The 18,770-nt window shown below is 36.6% G+C and overlaps 1 protein-coding gene across 1 annotated transcript in view; it reads left to right on the top strand.

The window, feature by feature from the left end:
- Nucleotides 1-16,930, top strand: part of SLC15A1 (solute carrier family 15 member 1) — a gene marked incomplete at its 5' end in the record, with an annotated part of 30,920 nt that extends 13,990 nt beyond the window's left edge. The window contains 15 exons of the mRNA XM_043996384.1: nucleotides 942-1,024; nucleotides 1,903-1,989; nucleotides 2,372-2,461; nucleotides 2,899-2,943; nucleotides 3,029-3,061; nucleotides 3,166-3,254; nucleotides 4,640-4,721; nucleotides 6,185-6,301; nucleotides 7,557-7,700; nucleotides 8,728-8,777; nucleotides 12,401-12,508; nucleotides 13,620-13,704; nucleotides 14,291-14,437; nucleotides 16,218-16,325; nucleotides 16,584-16,930. Of these exons, the coding sequence (XP_043852319.1) occupies nucleotides 942-1,024; nucleotides 1,903-1,989; nucleotides 2,372-2,461; nucleotides 2,899-2,943; nucleotides 3,029-3,061; nucleotides 3,166-3,254; nucleotides 4,640-4,721; nucleotides 6,185-6,301; nucleotides 7,557-7,700; nucleotides 8,728-8,777; nucleotides 12,401-12,508; nucleotides 13,620-13,704; nucleotides 14,291-14,437; nucleotides 16,218-16,325; nucleotides 16,584-16,796 (1,481 nt within the window). The remainder of the gene's footprint in view (nucleotides 1-941; nucleotides 1,025-1,902; nucleotides 1,990-2,371; nucleotides 2,462-2,898; nucleotides 2,944-3,028; nucleotides 3,062-3,165; nucleotides 3,255-4,639; nucleotides 4,722-6,184; nucleotides 6,302-7,556; nucleotides 7,701-8,727; nucleotides 8,778-12,400; nucleotides 12,509-13,619; nucleotides 13,705-14,290; nucleotides 14,438-16,217; nucleotides 16,326-16,583) is intronic.
- Nucleotides 16,931-18,770: the final 1,840 nt, after the last annotated feature.

The raw sequence follows: 18,770 nt of genomic DNA, 5'->3' as shown, positions 1-18,770 counted from the left end.
TGCTCTCTCCAAAGTTACCAATCATGTATTAACTTCCAAATCTTTCACATAATTATTGTTTCTACGATTTGTAATACTTGGAAAGTTAAACATTGGCATAAGGCAGAGCCAAATGGTTATGAGAAATGGTGTTAAAAGAATTCTGAAAATCAAGACTCTGGACTGAAGTATCTGAGAAAGGCGTCTTCAAGTAGGGCACAGAATTTAGGCTGGACCTTAATGGTTAAGCAGAATCTGAACAAACCTACTCAGGTCAAAGTTTAGGGATTCCAGGGGACTCACTGTGAGAAAGCGTTTGGAGAAGGATGAACTATATGAGCTATGGCTCTGCATAATGAGTAAATATTTTTAAAAAAACAGTCTAGAAGGATAAGAGCATGTTTGTTGGATCTTATTACATGTTAACTATTATAAAGTAATTATTTTGTGGATAGTTTTGTTATAGGAGACAGAATTTCTAATATCCAAGTCATGAAAGCAAAATACTATTTAATGGAACAGTAGAGCGATGCTTTAGAAGATTCAAAACTCATAGGTTAGAACTGTAGCATTTGAAATGCTTATGGGACATGCAAGGGGAGATGTCTAGCAGGGAGCTATTGATATAAGATGATTGGTGCTCAAAGAAGAAACAAGGGTTCTATGTGAAGATTTGGGAGTCATCTATCCAAAAATGATTCTCCTATGGGAGCTGAGGAAATCAATGAGAGATGGTGTAGTGAAAAGTCATAATAGCTGATTAATGATTTAATTATGGCATGAGTCAATTCAGGGACATTGTATACTTTAAAGGTCGCAAGGTAATTTTGAATTTGATACGACCCTATAAAATGTAAGCTCCTTGACAGCAAAAACTGTTTGATTTTTGTCTTTTTATTCCTAGCACAGGACATGAATTTAATAAAGACTTGCTGATGATTCTCTGATCTGTTCCTCTCTAGTTGTGTTTGTCATTGGCAGCAGCATGTACAAGAAGGTTCAACCTCAGGGAAATGTAATTGCTAAAGTTGCCAAATGCATTGGTGTAAGTATGACAAACGATTTCTTTTTCTTTTTGTGGGGCAATGAGGGTTAAGTGACTTGCCCAGGGTCACACAGCTAGTTGTGTCAAGTGTCTGAGTTCAGATTTGAACTCTGGTCCTCCTGAATCCAGGGCTGGTGCTTTATCCACTGCGCCACCTACCTGCCCCTGACAAATTATTTCATGCTTATATTTGACCATCTTAGGAAAATCTTTCTGTTTACTACTGGGGAAAAAAAGTTTCCTGTGTATTAGATTCATATTGTTCCTTACTATTTCACTTTTTAAATGCCCTGTAATTTGCATTGAAAGACTTTTTGAAAATATCAGGCAGTTCTAAGATAGTCTTGGGTCTCTTCTAGTTCCAAATAGCTAACTTATATGCTTGACATTACAGCTTTAAGAACCCCAGCAAATCTGCTTTTTAACAATATATACATTTATTCCTAAAGTTGCCTGCAAGAATACATCCACTTCAAACAATCATCTTCTCCTTGGGCTTCCATTTTAAGAAACTAAAGATTTTTCCTCCAAAAAGAGCTTTAATGATCATTTAAATGAGAAACCTGCCACTGACTAGCTGTGTGCCTTGGGACTAGTCAACTTAAGTCACTCTGGACCTCAGACCTGTGAGGACTGATACAGGCCTTCTGACTCTTCATGCAATGCTTCTTCTATTGTGCCACTTGACGGGGAAAAAAAAAGCACCCATGCTTAACTACACTGGTAGTCAGTCATTGCTCAAAATCAATTCTTTTCCATCTTATATGATCAAGATATTCCCCTTACTCTTGCCTTTTTATTGCTGTAGTCTTTTCTGATTTAATTTCTGACTATCTTTAATAGTGACTCTCTTTGTTTTGGTTTTGTTTTTTTTCCAGTTTGCGATCAAGAATAGATTTAATCACCGGAGTAAAGAATTCCCAAAGAGGGAGCACTGGCTGGATTGGGCTAAAGAAAAATATGATGTAAGTGTTTTGTTCATCTTAGATTGGACCCAATCGATGGTTTCCCTCTGGAAAGAGCTTCAGTAGGGCTTCTGTGTGGCAGTCTCTGTCTGAGTTGAATTTAAATCATCATCAAACTTATGAAACCAAACAATATGTTCCTGATTTCAAAGGCAAACCTTATTTTTTGTGTACTTGGTACAGTACTGAAATATGTCTAAGTCTGGAATCACAGTTCAAAAAATTGTCAAGTTCTTCCATAACTTTTAGGCTTTTTAATCATGTGAATTTTGCAATTGCTTATAAATATTTGACCCCTATAAAAAAGGGAGACACTGGAGTTGGCAGGTTAGAAATGAAGGAAATACTTTCATGAGGTGTCCTTTTGTTTCCCCCATTTTAGGAGCGGCTTATTGCCCAAATAAAGATGGTTGTAAAGGTGATGTTCCTGTATATTCCTCTCCCGATGTTTTGGGCTTTGTTTGATCAACAGGTAATAAAGCTATTGTCAGGTCTGCATTTTAAATATTTGGCTTCTCAGGAAGCATCCATTTGACAGGCTGGGAGAGCATCTTGGCTCCCTGTGGCATTCTTTTTTAAGTGACTTGCCCAGGGTCACACAGCTAGTAAGTGTTAAGTGTCTGAGGCCGGATTTGAACTCGGGTACTCCTTACTCCAGGGCCAATGCTCTATCCACTGTGCCATTCTTAGCCACCCTGATGGCTACACTTCTGACTCAGAAATTAAGTGAGAAAGTTGGATTTGGCCAAAACATCCTGTGAAAGCTTTGGCCAAATTTTTAAAAAAAATCATTTCAGTATCTGAGGTAGAAGTGTAGTCGGTGGAGCAGCTTAGAACAGTTGTTGCTTCCTAAGAATTCAGACAATTTCTTTCTTACTATACCATTGGATATTTATAATTATTTTCAAGGGCTCAAGATGGACCCTACAAGCTACAGCCATGAATGGAGACTTTGTAAGTGTTTATCCCTCCCCCAACTTTAGGCATTCATTGCTCATCTGGGCTTGCTGATTGTTGAAGCCTCCTTTCTCTCTTTCAGGGAGCAATTGAAATTCAGCCTGATCAGATGCAGGTATGGTTGAGGAGTGGGGGTACTTGAATTCTTGAAGGTGACTCGAAACTTTGAAAACAGCCAAATTAATTGTATTAACTTTATTCCTTATTTACTTGCAACAGACTGTGAATGCCATCCTCATTGTTATCATGGTACCCATTGTAGATGCTGTCATTTATCCTTTAATTGCCAAGTGTGGGTTCAATTTCACGTAAGTATAAGTTACTTTATATATCAATATGTTTATTTCTTTGTATACATATGCACACGTGTGTATATATATATGAATATATAAATAAAATAACTACATCTGTAATATACACATACCCTATATATGTGCACATATGACTTGTGTTGCTTCTTATTTGTATGTGGGGGTTCTGGAAGGAAATTACTTTTTATTCACTTCCTCTCATGTCCCAACTATAATGCCCATTAGTGTTTTGCAGCCAAGAGTCCAATAAATAGATTCACTTAAGTTGGTCAGGTATGTGTTCCTGGGGCCTCTGAGAGCTTACTCTTTAACATTAAGCACCCCTCAAAGAAATCATGAATGTGTAATCTCTAATTTAGGGTTTCCTTGTGAATCTGGGAGAGGTGAAGGTTGATTAGACAATTTTGGATATCGTTGGATTTAGAATTGGAAGGGATTTTTGGAGGCCATCAATAACAACGCTTCCTTTTACAGATGAGGAAACTGAGGCTGAGAGGTTAACTGATGTGCCTGTGATCACACAGATCCTAAGTCTCTGAGGCAGGATTTGAACTTGGGTTCCTTTTGACTGCAGCTCCAGTGCTCTATGCACAGGGTCACCCAGCTGCTTCAAGAAACAGCCCTTGACTCAAATAAGGTCTACCTGAGATGTTTTTAGCTAAACAGTTTTTTTAAACCTAATCTAGTCATCTCCAGTAGGCCAGCAGTGAATAACTATGTATTATAAATTAAAGCTTCCTAGTAATTAGGAACTGCAATTAAATCTGAATGCAACTAATTATATAATTAAGCTTATTTAACCTGCAGAGAGATGAATTTCTGCTGTAGTCCATTGGTGAAAACTTAAGACACCCCTAATTACATTTTTGGTGGGTCTTTTTGAATGGTTTAGCTAGTCTTTTCAGACCGATGTCAAATTCTTCTTCTTTGATCCAGGCCTGTAGTATCAGGAGTTCCCTATGTAGAAACTCCTTCCACCAGGTGTGCAACTGAGTCACTTCACCTGTAATGAAGAAGGAACTGCCTAATGGTCCTGTAAGAAATGGCACTCAAACCTAGCTCTTTCTAACTCCAAGGCAAGCCTTCTGTCCATCATCCAATGTTTGTCTCTGATTAGTGTTCCCAAGGCCAGTGCACAAATACTCTAAGATCAGTTTGTCCTTTTAAATTTGTTGAGCCATTAAGACCGCCTTCTCTACTTCCTTCTTCCCCACCCCCTCCTACTCCTCCCTTTCCTTCTCTGCCTCCATCTTGCTCTCATATTGACCATCCAAATCTAATGGAATTCAGTCCCGGGCTATGTTTATTTTATTTGCATAAAGCAGTTTATGAAGAATTGATACCAGATACTAGTATAAATGTACCATATCTTTCTTTTGCAGGTCCCTGAAGAAGATGACGGTGGGCATGTTCTTAGCTTCCATGGCTTTTGTTGTGGCTGCAATAGTGCAAGTGGAAATAGATGTAAGTTGCCCTTTGTCACTAGGTAGCATCTGGAGGCATTTCTCCGACTGGTTCTAGGGAGGTGGGGGTTCCTTGGATAATGGAAGAAAGGTTCTTTTTCTCCCATGAAAGCCCCAAAAGTCTAAGGAGTGAACCTTCTCAAGACAGGGAACTTCCTAAGTGAATTAACACATCACCTAAAAGCTAGAGATTGACAAACTATCAGCTTTGACTTTCTCTCCAATCAAGCAGATAAAAAACGAAAAGATTGTGAATCTTTTTTCTGAGAAACTTATCTAAAGAATGGGAGGGAAGAAAGTGGTTTCTCAAATGCCATTTGTAAGTGGATGGACAAGGCATTAGGGCAGGGCTTGACCAATTTTCAAATAGGTTTTGTTTCCTCTTTTGGCAACCTCCTCCTCTCTCTATTTTTTCCATATTTTCACAAGGTGCGGTCTACCCTTCCCCAAAGTGCTAAAAACTAATATTATAGGAAATGTTTGTTTTTCTTCAATGAAATGGATCCCAAATGTTCAGGCTAGTTCTGATATACCTCTCTAAGATATCATGGAACGTTACTTCCTTTTGTGTTCATTGTTGTAGCCATTGTTCTAGCTTTCTTTTATGTCTGTTCTAGCTTGCTTGGTTAGCAACCTCGGACTTGACATTCAACCTCCATTCCTTTCTACAAGCTGTTTCTCCACTTCCCATCTGGAATGTAGTTCTCTGCTTACTTCCACTTATTTCTACCTATAGTTTAATTAGACTCACTCATTGTTTAACTTACGCTGTGCCTCTTAAAATTACCTTGCATTTACTTCTCTGGGTACACTGTATACCACCCACCCAAAAGTAAGCTCCCTGAGGGCAGTTACTATTCTATTTTTATCTTTGCTTTGCTCATAGCAAACCTAAATGTTTAGTTTGAACTCAAAGAAATAGGAAAGATGTATGATATACAACCTAAAATGCAATGTTGGGCCCACATCTTCTAGAATTTGCCAAACAGGGCCATGCCAGTAGGTCAGCTTAGCAAAAAGTATAACTAACAATGAAAGTGTGTGTGTGTGTGTGTGTGTGTGTGTGTGTGTGTGTTCAAGACCTTCATGTTAGGTGATAGAAATGTAAGGGTGTGCTGGTAAATGTTTAACAATCAGATCTGGAGAAATGGGAAGTGAACATACCTAGCACATTCTAAAGTTTAATCTTCATTATTAACATTTTCCTCCATAGATTTTCCTAAGTATAGATAATCAACAAAACAATAAGGGATAAATGCTTATGCTGAAAAATTAACATTCAGTTCTTGCAGGCCACTTTGAGTTGGTTCTAGTACATGCCTGTGTATAAGCCAATTTAGAGGTTTTTCATTATGATTAAGGCTACTTTTATGCAGTTTTTATTTAGATAGAATTCCACTGATAATTATTACTGCACTAAACATTACCCTACCTGCTTTTTTCTTTTCTTTTCATTTTTCCCAGAAAACTCTTCCAGTTTTTCCTACAGAAAATCAAATCCAAGTTCAGATACTGAATGTAGGCAGTGAAAGCATACATGCATATTTTCCTGGACATAATGTGCAAGTACCAGCGGGTATTGTAAGTAGATCTGAGTAACTCTTTTTTTTTTTTTTTTTGGTACTTTTGATTTCTTGTCTGCTTTTACTTTGACTTGGAGAATCTATTCTCCCATAAACCATTAGAAGAAGAATACCTATTACCCAGACTATGATAAATATCAGGATGAATAATTTCTAGAGCTTGTCCATGAGTATATGTAGATGTTCATGTTTGCATGTGTATATACACATGTATATATGTGGGTATATACATGTGTGTGTTCCAAGTCTTGAAGCAGGTATAGAGATGATCGATACAGAACAATTTGGAATGGCATGGTTTATTTTTGGTTTGGACTAGAAATTTTGCTTAAGGCTTAAAGTCCTGAAACCATTTTTATAGAAAGAATTACTTTTGCTGGTTCCTGATGTTTGAAACAGCATATCTGAATATCTAACTGACACCTAGAATAATTGCAGTAGAATTAAGATTTCAAACTATTTCAAAGTCATTAGGCTCTATTCCTATTTCTTTGTTTTTGGGGGGGTGGGGGTGGCAATGAGAGTTCATTGTTCAGCTATTATAGTTAGTAGAAATCTCAATGTATGACATCCAGTGTGAACCGAGCCTTTTGAGAAATTCTAATGTACCCCTTTGTACAGTGAAAAGGATGTTTTTCTTTTTCTTTTAACCATTGAGTATGAGAGAATAAGGGAGGTATAAGACCCTTCCTTATCATGGCTAGGAAGATAACACATAAGGAGAAAATTGTTCACAGTTTTGCTTCTGCTTACTTTGCCAAAAAGAATCTTTATATTGGGAAAGATAAAACAAAAGTTAACTGAGTAACTGGAACCCATTTAAGTAAGAATAAGGTAAGGTCATAAAAGCTGTGGTCATCTGAAGCTTCTCTCGGCCACTTGACATGGTCCATCACTAGATCCATTGTTAGATCCTATCCATTGGTAATAATTTCTGTGGCGATGCTCTTTGACCTTCATAGGATAGAATAAAGACAGATTTGACACAATTTCTGGAAATTTACCAGACCTTCTGTAATTCAAAGATGTCTTGAGGCAAAGGCCAAAGGCAGAAGTTATTGGATAGAAAGTCTAGGCAAATAAAGAAAATGTCAGCCAAAAAAGCCTGACTGTTTGTTTACACATATGAAGATGATTTATGAATGACAGGAAGTGTTCCACAAGCAACTGAATTCCAGAATCCTGAAGTTTCCAATTTGTCATAATATGATAAACTGAATTTTTTGATTACACCATCTTTTTCTCTTCTATAGTCCAGTAACTTCATGACTTTGGATAACAATAGTCCACAAAATATAATCATTACTTATGGGCAACAAAACTATACAGTTCCAAATAACTTTGAAAATGGTTCCCGCTACAGCATTCTAACATGGAATTTCAACAACATTGTTGTGGTAAGTGTTTCTATTAAAGAAGAGTACTAGCTCTATGTTGGTGGGGCCTATAGTTGATGTCATTGGCTTATTACTATAGTTAAATATAATTTCTGTAGACTTTATTTTTTATTAAAAAAATTTTTTTTAAGAATTATCTCTATTCTTGTTGCTCACAAACATTAGTTACTTTATCTCATTTCTATATAAGTTGGTAGGTGAAGCTAGCAAGATAATACTTGATTTTGGTTATAAGGGTGTTAGCACATCGGAGTTCCTTGGGAAGAAAGGAACTGGAGATTTCTGCTGGATATTCTGCTATGCACTGAAGATACGAATATAAAGTTAAGAATTCTCATTCTGAAGGAGAGAAGTTATTCCTTCCACAAGATTCTCGACTTTCCTAATTGTGGTTTTGATGTATCATCAGTAGGCATAAGAAATTACATGGAACTTTTGGGGAGTTTTGCAGAAGCTGCAGAAAACAGAGAAAAAGTTTAGAAATGTAAACACATAAAATATATGTATAGCATTGTATAATATCAACATATTTTATATTTTAATACCATAATAATTTAAACTTCTTCTGATATGAAGGGTGAGCCAAGAAATTTTATGCAGATTTCCCAGATTACAGGAGTATCCCTAATCCCTACAATGTGGAAGGGATAATTATACATTCTATATGTAACACTGAACACTGAAACTAGTAGTGTTTTTTCCAATGAACTAGTAAGCCACCAACATCATCTTAGCTTTCTTACTACTTGAGAAGCCAGATTTCCCAATGAAATTAATATGGTAAAACTAAGCCCTATTATACAGCAAGGAAATGCAGATATATACACTGTGTCTTCTACTGACACACCTCAGCAACAAGGAGGGTGGCAAAATTAATTGCTCTGCCCATTGCACCAGCTAGCCTTTGAACTAAGCATCATTCTATTTCAAAGATATTAATGGTTTATACTTAATCTGATCTTTATTCTGAGAATATGTATTCAAATAACTTCTTTTAAAAAAAAAACAAACATTTTTCTTTTCTCAGCTGAAAGACGGCCTTAAAAGCAAGCCAGACAAAGGACAAAATGGAATCAGGTATCTGTAAATCTACATTTATTTCCTCTTCAGCAGTCTAGATTTCACTTAGGAGATTTGACATTTTCAGTATAATTTTTATTATATTAACACAAGCTATAAGTTGACTTGGCAAAGTAATTGAGGGAAATAATAAAAATTAAAAACCAAATGGAAAAGCTCTCTGAAGAAAATAATTATCTAAGAATTAGGGTTGAACAAACGGAAGCTAATGACTTTATGAGAAACCAAGACACGATAAGGCAAATCCAAATGAATGAAAAATAGAGGGCAATGTGAAATATCTTCTTGGAAAAACAGGTCACCTGGAAAATCCAGGAGAGATAATTTGAAAATTATTGGACTACTGGAAAACTATGATCAAAATAAGAGCTTAAACATCTTCCAAGAGATTGTCAGGGAAAATTACCCTGATATTCTAGAAGCAGAAGGTAAAATATAAAATGAAAGAATCCATCAATCACCTCCTGAAAGAGATGCCAAAATGAAAACTTCCAGGAATATTGTAGCCAAATTCCAGAGCTCCCACGTCAAGTACTGTGGAGCCACAGTCAGAATAGCACAAGATCTATCAGCTTTTACATTAAATGATCAGAGGGCATGGTGGCAAAGAAATGGGATTATAACCAAGAATCACCTACCCAGCAAAACTGGGTATATTCTTTCAGGGGAAAAAATGGGACTTCAATGAAAAACTTAATTTTACCTGAGATTCTAAGGCACCTGCAATTAAAAAATTTTTTTATTAATTTCTTTAGAATTTTCCCCATTTTACAATGAAAAAAGAGAACTTTCAGGCTTTTGTGATAAAAAGACCTGAACTGAATAGAAAATTTGACTTTCAAATACAAGACTCTAGAGAAGCATAAAAGGGTAAACAGGAAAAAGAAATCATGAGGGATGTTAAAAGGTTAAACTGTTTGCATTCCTACATGGGAAGATGATGCATCTAATTCATAAGAACTTTTTCAATATTAGGGCAGATGATAGGAATGAATTTAGACAGAGGCTACAGGTGGGAATTGATGATGATTATGAAAGGATGATGTCTGTAAGTCATTTATTTTTTGTTTATCTTTTTTTTTATGTGTATGGGGCAGTCAGAGGTAGATGGTATGCCCAGGGTTGCACAGCTGGTGAGTGTCTTGTGTCTGAGGCTAGATTTGGGCTTGGGTCCTCCTGGGACACTGTGTAACCTAGCTGCCCCATGATGACATCTTTTTGTTTTGTTTTGTTTTTGTTTTTTGGTGAGGCAATTGGGGTTAAGTGACTTGCCCAGGGTCTCACAGCTGGTAAGTGTCTGAGGCTGGATTTGACCTCAGGTCCTCCTGAATCCAGGGCTGGTGCTCTATCCACTGCGCCACCTAGTTGCCCCCAATGATGACATCTTTAAAATAAAATTAAGGAGTGAGAGGATTGCACTGGGAGAAAGAAAAAGGGAGAGGTGAAATGGTGTAAAATATCTCACATAAAAGAAGCAAGACAAAGCTTATGGAGTGGAGAGAAAGTTAGGGGAGGAGCAGGGGAGTAATTGAGCCTTACACTCATCAGAATTGGATCAAAGAGGGAATAACATACACACTCAAGTTGGTATAGTAATGTATCTTGCCCTGAGGGGGAATTGGGAGTGGAAGGGGGAGGAGCAAAGGAAGGGAAGGCAGATTGGAGGAGGGACAACCAGAAGCAAAACACTTTTGAGGAGGGATAGGGTAAAATAAGATAGAAAAATGGAGTGAATATCATGGGGAACAAATAAGATGGAGGGAAACACAGCAATAGTAATTGGGGAAAAATTTTTGAAGCAGAGGCAAGAACAGTGTAAGATGAGGATAATGAGGATACTTTGCTGGGTTACTGTGAAGAAAATTCTTTGTCAGGTATAAGGTACTATATAGATATTGGCTATTATTGTTATTGCAATAATCAACCTCCTGGTTTTTTGTAAGGAAATCTCCCTTTAAAGTACTTTGTAAATGTAGTTTATTACTATTTAAAAAAAAAAAAACCTGGAAAGACTTACATGAGCTGATGCAAAGTGAAATGTACTGTATGCAAAAAAACAGCAATATTATAGGATGATAGGATGATCTGCTGCAAATGACTTAGTTATTTTCAGCAGTGTAGTGATCCAAGACAACTCTGAAGGACTTATGAAAAATGCAATCCATCTACAGAGAAAGAACTGATGGTATCTGAATACAGATGGAAGTATATTTTTGTCGTTGTTGCTATTTCCTTTTTCTAAAGTTTTTTTCTGATATGTTTTGCATGACTGCACATGTATAGCTTATATTGAATTGCTTGAGTTCTTAAGGGGGAGTTATAAAAATCAATGTTAAACTTGTTTTTACATGTAAGATGGGGAAAATTCTAAATAAATTAATAAACTAATTAAAAAATTTTAAAATGGATGCCTAACGTGGGGCGGCTAGGTGGTGCAGTGTGGATAAAGCACTGGCCCTGGATTCAGGAGGACCTGAGTTCAAATCCGGCCTCAGACACTTGACACTAACTGTGTGACCCTGGGCAAGTCACTTAACTCCCACTGCCCCGCAAAAAAAAAAAAATGGATACCTAAAATTAACTGATCTCTTCATTTTGAATTTTTCTCTCCTAAAAGCAGTGACCAGAAAATACTGGTATTTTTAGAATTTGGAATAGTTGTATGTTGCACTTTTGCAGGTGCCTTAGAATTTCAGGTAAAATTAAGTTTCAACTTGGATTTAGTGGCCACTTTTTATTTATTTAAATTCTGAGAATTTTTATAGTGCTTTGAGACTTCTAGAGTACTCATTTTCCTTGTTAGACTCTCCTAATTTTGTTTTGTTTTGGTTTTGGTTTTTTGGTGGGGCAATGGGGGTTAAGTAACTTGCCCAGAGTCACACAGCTAGTAAGTGTCAAGTGTCTGAAGCTGGATTTGAACTCAGGTACTCCTGAATCCAGGGCCAGTGCTTTATTCACTGTGCTACCTAGCTGCCCCCGACTCTACTAATTTTTAAGGAACCTCCCCCCGCCCAAAGCTTTCAACCTCATTTTTCTTGCCCCAAGTCATGGGTTTCTGGGTAGAAAAGCCAGTAAAGGAACCCAAGTTTTTCAACCCCTGGACTAGTGTTTTTTCTGCTATGTCATTATGGTTATTTTAGCGCCTTTAGAACTTTGTACCTTATTTACATTTTTGCTCTATGGAGTTATTTTCACAATGCCAAAATAAGTAAAGGAATTTTTTCAGATTTGGTACTAAACTAAACAGCTTATACAGTAAGTTCTGTAGTAGATATATTTAAATATTGGGGGAACTCTTCTTTTTAATTAATTGGCGAGGCAGTTGGGGTTAAGTGACTTGCCCAGGGTCACACATCTAGTAAGTGTCTAAGTCTGGATTTGAACTCAGATCCTCCTGATTCCAGGGCTTGTGGTATATCCACTGTGCCACTTAGCTGCCCCTGGAACTATTCTTTTCTAAGTATTAGACATATTTTTAACAGAAATTCCATCAAAGAATAGATCTTAGGAAAGATAATAAAATATGGAGACTCCATTAGAAAACTACTTCCTGATGACACGTTAAGTGCTCAAGATTCTGTACTTTATTGAATTTTTAAAAGCACCTTTAAATCTTTCAGATTCGTCAATGCCTTGGATCAAACCATCAATATCAGCATGGATGGAAAATTGTATCAGAATATCTCCCAGTACAATGCCAGTGATTTTCTTTTTTTTTCTTCTGGCAGGTAAGTAAATTGAAAATTTAAGTGGGAATTTTTAGTTCTGTTTTCTTTAAAAATAATAGTCAGAGGCAGCTAGGTGGCGCAGTGGATAAAGCACTGGCCCTGGAGTCAGGAGTACCTGAGTTCAAATCCGGCCTCAGACACTTAATACTTACTAGCTGTGTGACCCTGGGAAAGTCACTTAACCTCAATTGCCTCACTAAAAAAAAAAAAAAAAAATAGTCAAGGCAAAGCTCAGTGAAGATGGTGAAATAGGAGGCAATACAACACAACTCTACCAACAACTATTTCAGAAAAGGCCTAGAACATCAAAATCCCACAACCAAAGTGTGCAGTTAGATCATAAGGATGAAGAGATTGGGGGATCAGACAACAGTTGAATCTTATTTTCATCTGAACTAGTCACAGGAGGGTAGACTATATCCATACTCACACACATGCAAGGAATTGGGTCCAGATATACACCTCCGTCTACAGGAAAGTCCACTGAAGAAATAATTAAAAATTAGAAATTAAATAACTTAATCTTAAAGAATTAGTAGGTCAAAGAACAAATTATAGAAACAATAGTTAATTTTGTTAATGATAATAACTACAACTAGATAACAGGCCAAAATTTGTGAGATACAGTCAAAGCAGTTCTTTGAAAAAAATGTACATCTCTTAACATGTTTATGAACAAAAGAAAGGGGAAATAAAGGATCAATGAATTGTGTGCAAGCAACTAAAAAAACCCTTAGAAAGCCAAGAAATTAAGAAACCCCAATTAAACACACAAAATGGAATTCAGAAAATAAAGTGATCAACAATACTGAAAGAAAAAACAAAAACAAAACAACCCACTGAATTAATAAAAAAGGAAAAGTCAAGCTATTTGCTAATTTGATTTAAAAAACACACCAAATTACCATTTTTAAAAAGAAAAAGGAATGTTCACAACAAATGAAGAACAAGGGTTTCATTATGAAGTATTTTGTCCACTACATTATGCAAACAAAAAAGTGGGGAAGAAATAGATGTTAATTAATTGGACATCTTAAATTAAAAGTAGTATATGCTTGTGGAAAAATATTGGTTATTAAATGAGAAATCCTTTTTCCCCCCCTTTCAATAGTAAAACTGTCAGTATTTCAGAGGGCTGTGAAGGTAGTATTCCAAAACTTGGATTTGGCAGTGCATATACCTATGTGATCAAAAAGGTAAGTTACCAATCCCATTGTAGCAGATTTGCTACAGATTTCTGTGCTATTTGTCTCAAACCCCCCCCAACATCACCATAGTTAATATTATATTTCTAGTATTTAGAAGGTAATTATCAACTCAGTGTGTATTTAATTTGGGATTTATCTTGTTAAACATTCTTTCTAACCTTAACTCTAATTCCTTAAAACCGGAGAACATTTAAATAATCTTAATTTTTTTGTTCTAAAATTTTAAAAAATCAAGCCCTGTTTTCTTGAAACATTAGTGACTAATAAAATTTGAGAGATTTTTGTCCTGTTAAGATGTCTTAAGCAAACTGTATTTTTGCTCAGATATTATTCTTACCCTTTGAAAGAAGTATTGGTGGCAAACACTTTTATATAGTTAAGATATAATTCCATAATTCCTTCATGTGAATTAGGGCATCTTCCTTAAACTTCATTGGGAATGCTCATTGTTTGTCTTGGTTAAAAGAAAACAACTCATGACTGTCCCATACCCTTTAAATTCCCATTACTGTTGTTTTTTAAGAAGAAAAAAATGTATTGATCTCTATCTCTATTTCTTTTCTTACTACTTTAGTGTGATGCTGGTACCCTGGAGTTGACAAGTTTTACAGATATCCTACCCAATACAGTTAATATGGCCCTACAGATCCCACAATATTTCCTTCTGACTTGTGGTGAAGTTGTCTTCTCTATAACTGGCCTGGAGTTCTCATATTCACAGGTTCTGTATTAACTTGTTCTCTCCCCCAAGAACATTCACATTTGTAGCTTTGTTATTTAGATTGTAGGGGCAGCTGAGTGGTGCAGTGGATAGAGTACTAGCCTTGAAGTCAGGAGGACCTGAGTTCAAATCCAGCCTCAGACACTTGATACTTACTAGTTGTATGACCCTGGGCAAGTCACTTAACCCCAATTGCCTCATCACACACAAAAAAGTCAAAATATTTGGATTGTAGATCTAGAAACATCATGAGTTCATACACATGAAATTCATTTCTCTTTGAAGTAGTATTAGAACAATTTTGTTCTGAGGTTCATTTGAAAATTTATTCATCCTAAACCATATAAGTAATTGAACCCAATCTGAATTGGAATTACGGGGAGCAGGGAATCTCCCCACCTTGATGATCATGGTAGCCAAGTTTTGGAGCAAAGGGTGATATTCAAGCATAATTTAAAAAAAAATAAATAAAAATTTTGTCATTCTCTGTAACTAATATCTTGACAAAGTACAGTTGTGTAGTAATTTCTGTTCTCACTGAGAACACTTTAAAAAACAACACTTAAACATAGCAAAAATAATACTTAGTAAAACATTAATTAAAAGAATGTTTATGCTCCTGTGACTGGAGGGCTTAGGTCATTGAGGTAAACATTTATCCATTTCCAAATGTCCTTAGAGCTATGGTATAGTGGGATGAGCATTGAACTGAATCAGGTGTAGATCCCATCTCTACCATTTCCTGTGCTTGCAATTTGAGGTTACTTCACCTCTCCTGTAAAAATTGAGAGGTTGAACTAGATCGTCTCCATTTCTAAAACCCTGTGAATCTCTTAGGCCTTCCTATAACCAGGAATGTTACCATATCACTCTCAATAATAGTTATCAGTTTAATTCTAGTCATCTTCATTTTTTGGATGCTATGAGAATCCATAACATTTTGGAGACATCTCGCCACATTATCAGTTCAGAATGAAGGTCAGAATAATCCAAATGATGTTTGATTTCCTATATAGTGAAACTTTTTTGTAATAACTATCAAGGTTCTTCATTAATACTTGAATGGGTTTTTCTAAATATTAGCTCATGTAGGAACTATCCCCAAAAGGTCACATGTTTAATGTCAACCTAGTAGGTGTCTAGGTAGCTAAGGAAAAATCATTTTTTCCTAAAGAAATGGTGAACTGGTTGATTTTAGAAAGACTTGCATGAAATAATGAAAAGTGAAATAAGCTGGACCAAGAGAACATATACGGTAAAAGCAATATTGTTCAAAGAATCATTGTGAACAATCAAGTTCTTTTGAGTACTATAAATACTCAGATCAACTATAAATGACTCATGAAGGAAAATGCTATCCATCTCCAGAGGGAGAACTGATAAAAATGGTTTTACATAAATTTATAAATTTGGGTCAGGTGGTGGCTTTCTTTAGTGCAGGGTAGGGAGGGAGACAGTTTAGAACTTAAAGTAACAATAAATTTAATTTTTAAAAAATTAAAAAGATAACAGTATTATGAAGGAAGACAGTTTTCATGTTAAAAAAGCAAATAACCTCCCCTCACCCATATATAGGATAGGATTGTGTGTGTGTGTGTGTGTGTGTGTGTGTGTGTGTGTGTAAAATTTCCTATGTAAGTGGCTATTGCAAGGGTATTTTTTTTCTATATGTAAGACAGAATGATTGGCTTGATGATAAAATTTTAATTCTAACTAAGCAGCAAATAAAATCTTCCTACCATTGAATTTGAATCCTTTTGTTAATGTCTTATTTCTACAGGCTCCTTCCAACATGAAGTCAGTACTTCAAGCAGGCTGGCTGCTTACAGTGGCTGTTGGGAACATCATTGTTCTTATTGTGGCTGAAGCAGGAAAATTCCATGTACAGGTAAGTATTTGCTTGAAAAAGCCCTGGTTATGTTCAACCCCTTTGAGCTCCACTTGGGCAGAGATAATTGGCTCCATTGTTGAGCTCATATTCCCAGTCTGCAGTATTGTTAGTACCAGTGACCTGGCTGTCTTTGTTGCAGTAGCAAGGGCTCCATAGCTTTCCCTGTACTTAGATGATTGGCACAGGGCAATTTCCCTGAAGTATATTAACAATTTTTCCCTCTCTTTTCTCTCAACTATTTCTATACCTTTAAAGTGGGCGGAGTACATTCTCTTTGCTGCGCTGCTGTTGGTTGTTTGTGTTATATTTGCCATTATGGCTTATTACTACACCTACGTCAATCCAGCAGAGATTGAAGCCCAGTTTGATGATGATGATGATGATGACAAAAAAAAGAAGCTTGGAAAAATTGGGGACGTGTCTGATCCATATGAAAAACCTGAATCCTCTTCACAGACCACATTGTGAATGTTAAAAAACAAATGTTGAGAACAGTAGAGTTCACATCAGGACTACTCCATAAGCAGAGCACTATTGGATTGTGACTGTTGAGGAAGAACAATTTCTCAACACCTTGGTGGGCAACCAAAGCAAGATAACACTTCTCAAGTGTACTGAATGACAAACTATGGAAGGGTTTATAAGACTGATTCACTTTTTTTAATGTTTTTTTTTTAAGTGAGGCAATTGGGGTTAAATGACTTGCCCAGGGTCACACAGCTAGTAAGTGTCAAGTGTCTGAGGCCGGATTTGAACTCAGGTACTCCTGACTCCAGGGCCTGTGCTCTATCCACTGCACCACCTAGCTGCCCTGACTGATTCACTTTTAAAAAGAAAGCACATAATTAATTTTTATAGCACAAACTCGACTTCATTGAGGACAACCTCCATCTCTACCATGAAGAAAACTAACCATTATTTTTGTTATTTTTTTTATTGTGAAAAAATTTTCAGAACATACCATACTGTCTACACTTCAGCACATGTATAACGTACAATGTTAGGGAATGTAACTAAAACCCATGCTAAAAACAAACCAAGCAACCAAAATTACCAGTTAGTATTACTTTGCTGTCCACTTTCACAAACCCCTACCTCTTTTTAAGCTGTGTATGTAACTAAAAAAAAAAAAACCACTTAGGTGAAGGCCCGTTATGGTACTGGGTGTATAAATTGTATATTGAATAAAATGTTTAGAATTCTTGCTTTGGAGGAGGTGAACAGTTTTACTTGTTGGGTCTTGAATACTTAATACATTATCATTTCAATGGTTGAACACTGTATATTTACTTATTAGGGGCATTTCATACTCCACAAACTCAGGTTTCTATATTTTCCCAATTTCTGTACTTCTTTAGTCAGCTAATCTAGAATGTGAGTGAAATTAGTTCTTTGGAAATAATTAGTGTGGATATTTACTCTGCCAACCTAAACAGAACCCTTCCACACCTTAAGTGTGGAAAATTTCATCTCCTGATAGTCTTTCTGTATTCTTTGAGCTCAATGGATTGAGAAGTACGTGAGGGATGGGAATGTCTTTGAGATGCTGTTGTGTTTTTTTTTTTTCTCTTTCTCCTCACCCAGGTGAGACTGAATACCTGGTAACTCCTCAAATAGTGGGGAAAGTTTTAATCCCCTAAGGTTCTGAAGTTGTTCAAGGAGTGAAGATAGGGTTGGATGTGAACTCAGGTCCTTCCGAATCCAGGGCATGTGCTTTATCCACTGAGCCATCTAGCTGCCCTGATGGTTGTTCTTAATCCTCAATACTCACCTACTTTATTAAAATGCAGAACTCTGAACACTGTAAGAAATTTAGGCTAAAAAGGATTAGGCTTTGTAAGTAGCTAAAATTAGCCTCAGGTGCTCCTCCCCTATCATGACTACTCTCCCAGGCATGTGCCTCACATGCTCACACTCTGCTCATGTGCACAGAGGGCCTCCTGCCTTAGTGCCCTGGCCAGCCTTGGGCCCAGCCCTGCGGGCTCCAGCAAATTAACTTGATTTGTGTGTGAGTGGCCCTGCCTGAGGCTTCTGAGAGGAAGAAGGGTTATATAGCCTGGAGGGTAGAGACATTAGAGATGGAGGGGAAGAGTGAAAGGAGGTAGTGAAGAGGACAGGTAGAGGACTGAGAAAAGAGACACCACTTCCTATGCTTAATTTTTAGGGTGTTGTTGTGGTTGTTTGTTGTTTGTTGTGGTTGTTTGTTGTTTGTTGTGGTTGTTTGTTGTTTGTTGTGGTTGTTTGTTGTTTGTTGTTTGTTGTTTGTTGTGGTTGGTTGTTTGTTGTTTGTTGTTTGTTGTGGTTGGTTGTTGTTTGTTGTGGTTGGTTGTTTGTTGTGGTTGTTTGTTGTTTGTTGTGGTTGTTTGTTGTTTGTTGTGGTTGTTTGTTGTTGTTGTTGGGCAATGGGGGTTAAGTGACTTGCCCAGAGTCACACAGCTAGTG

This window comes from Dromiciops gliroides, chromosome 3 (assembly GCF_019393635.1).
Source record: "Dromiciops gliroides isolate mDroGli1 chromosome 3, mDroGli1.pri, whole genome shotgun sequence".
Taxonomy (NCBI): Eukaryota; Metazoa; Chordata; class Mammalia; order Microbiotheria; family Microbiotheriidae; genus Dromiciops; species Dromiciops gliroides.
Note: the sequence above shows the minus strand (reverse complement) of the source record. Positions and strands in the feature narration are given on the sequence as shown.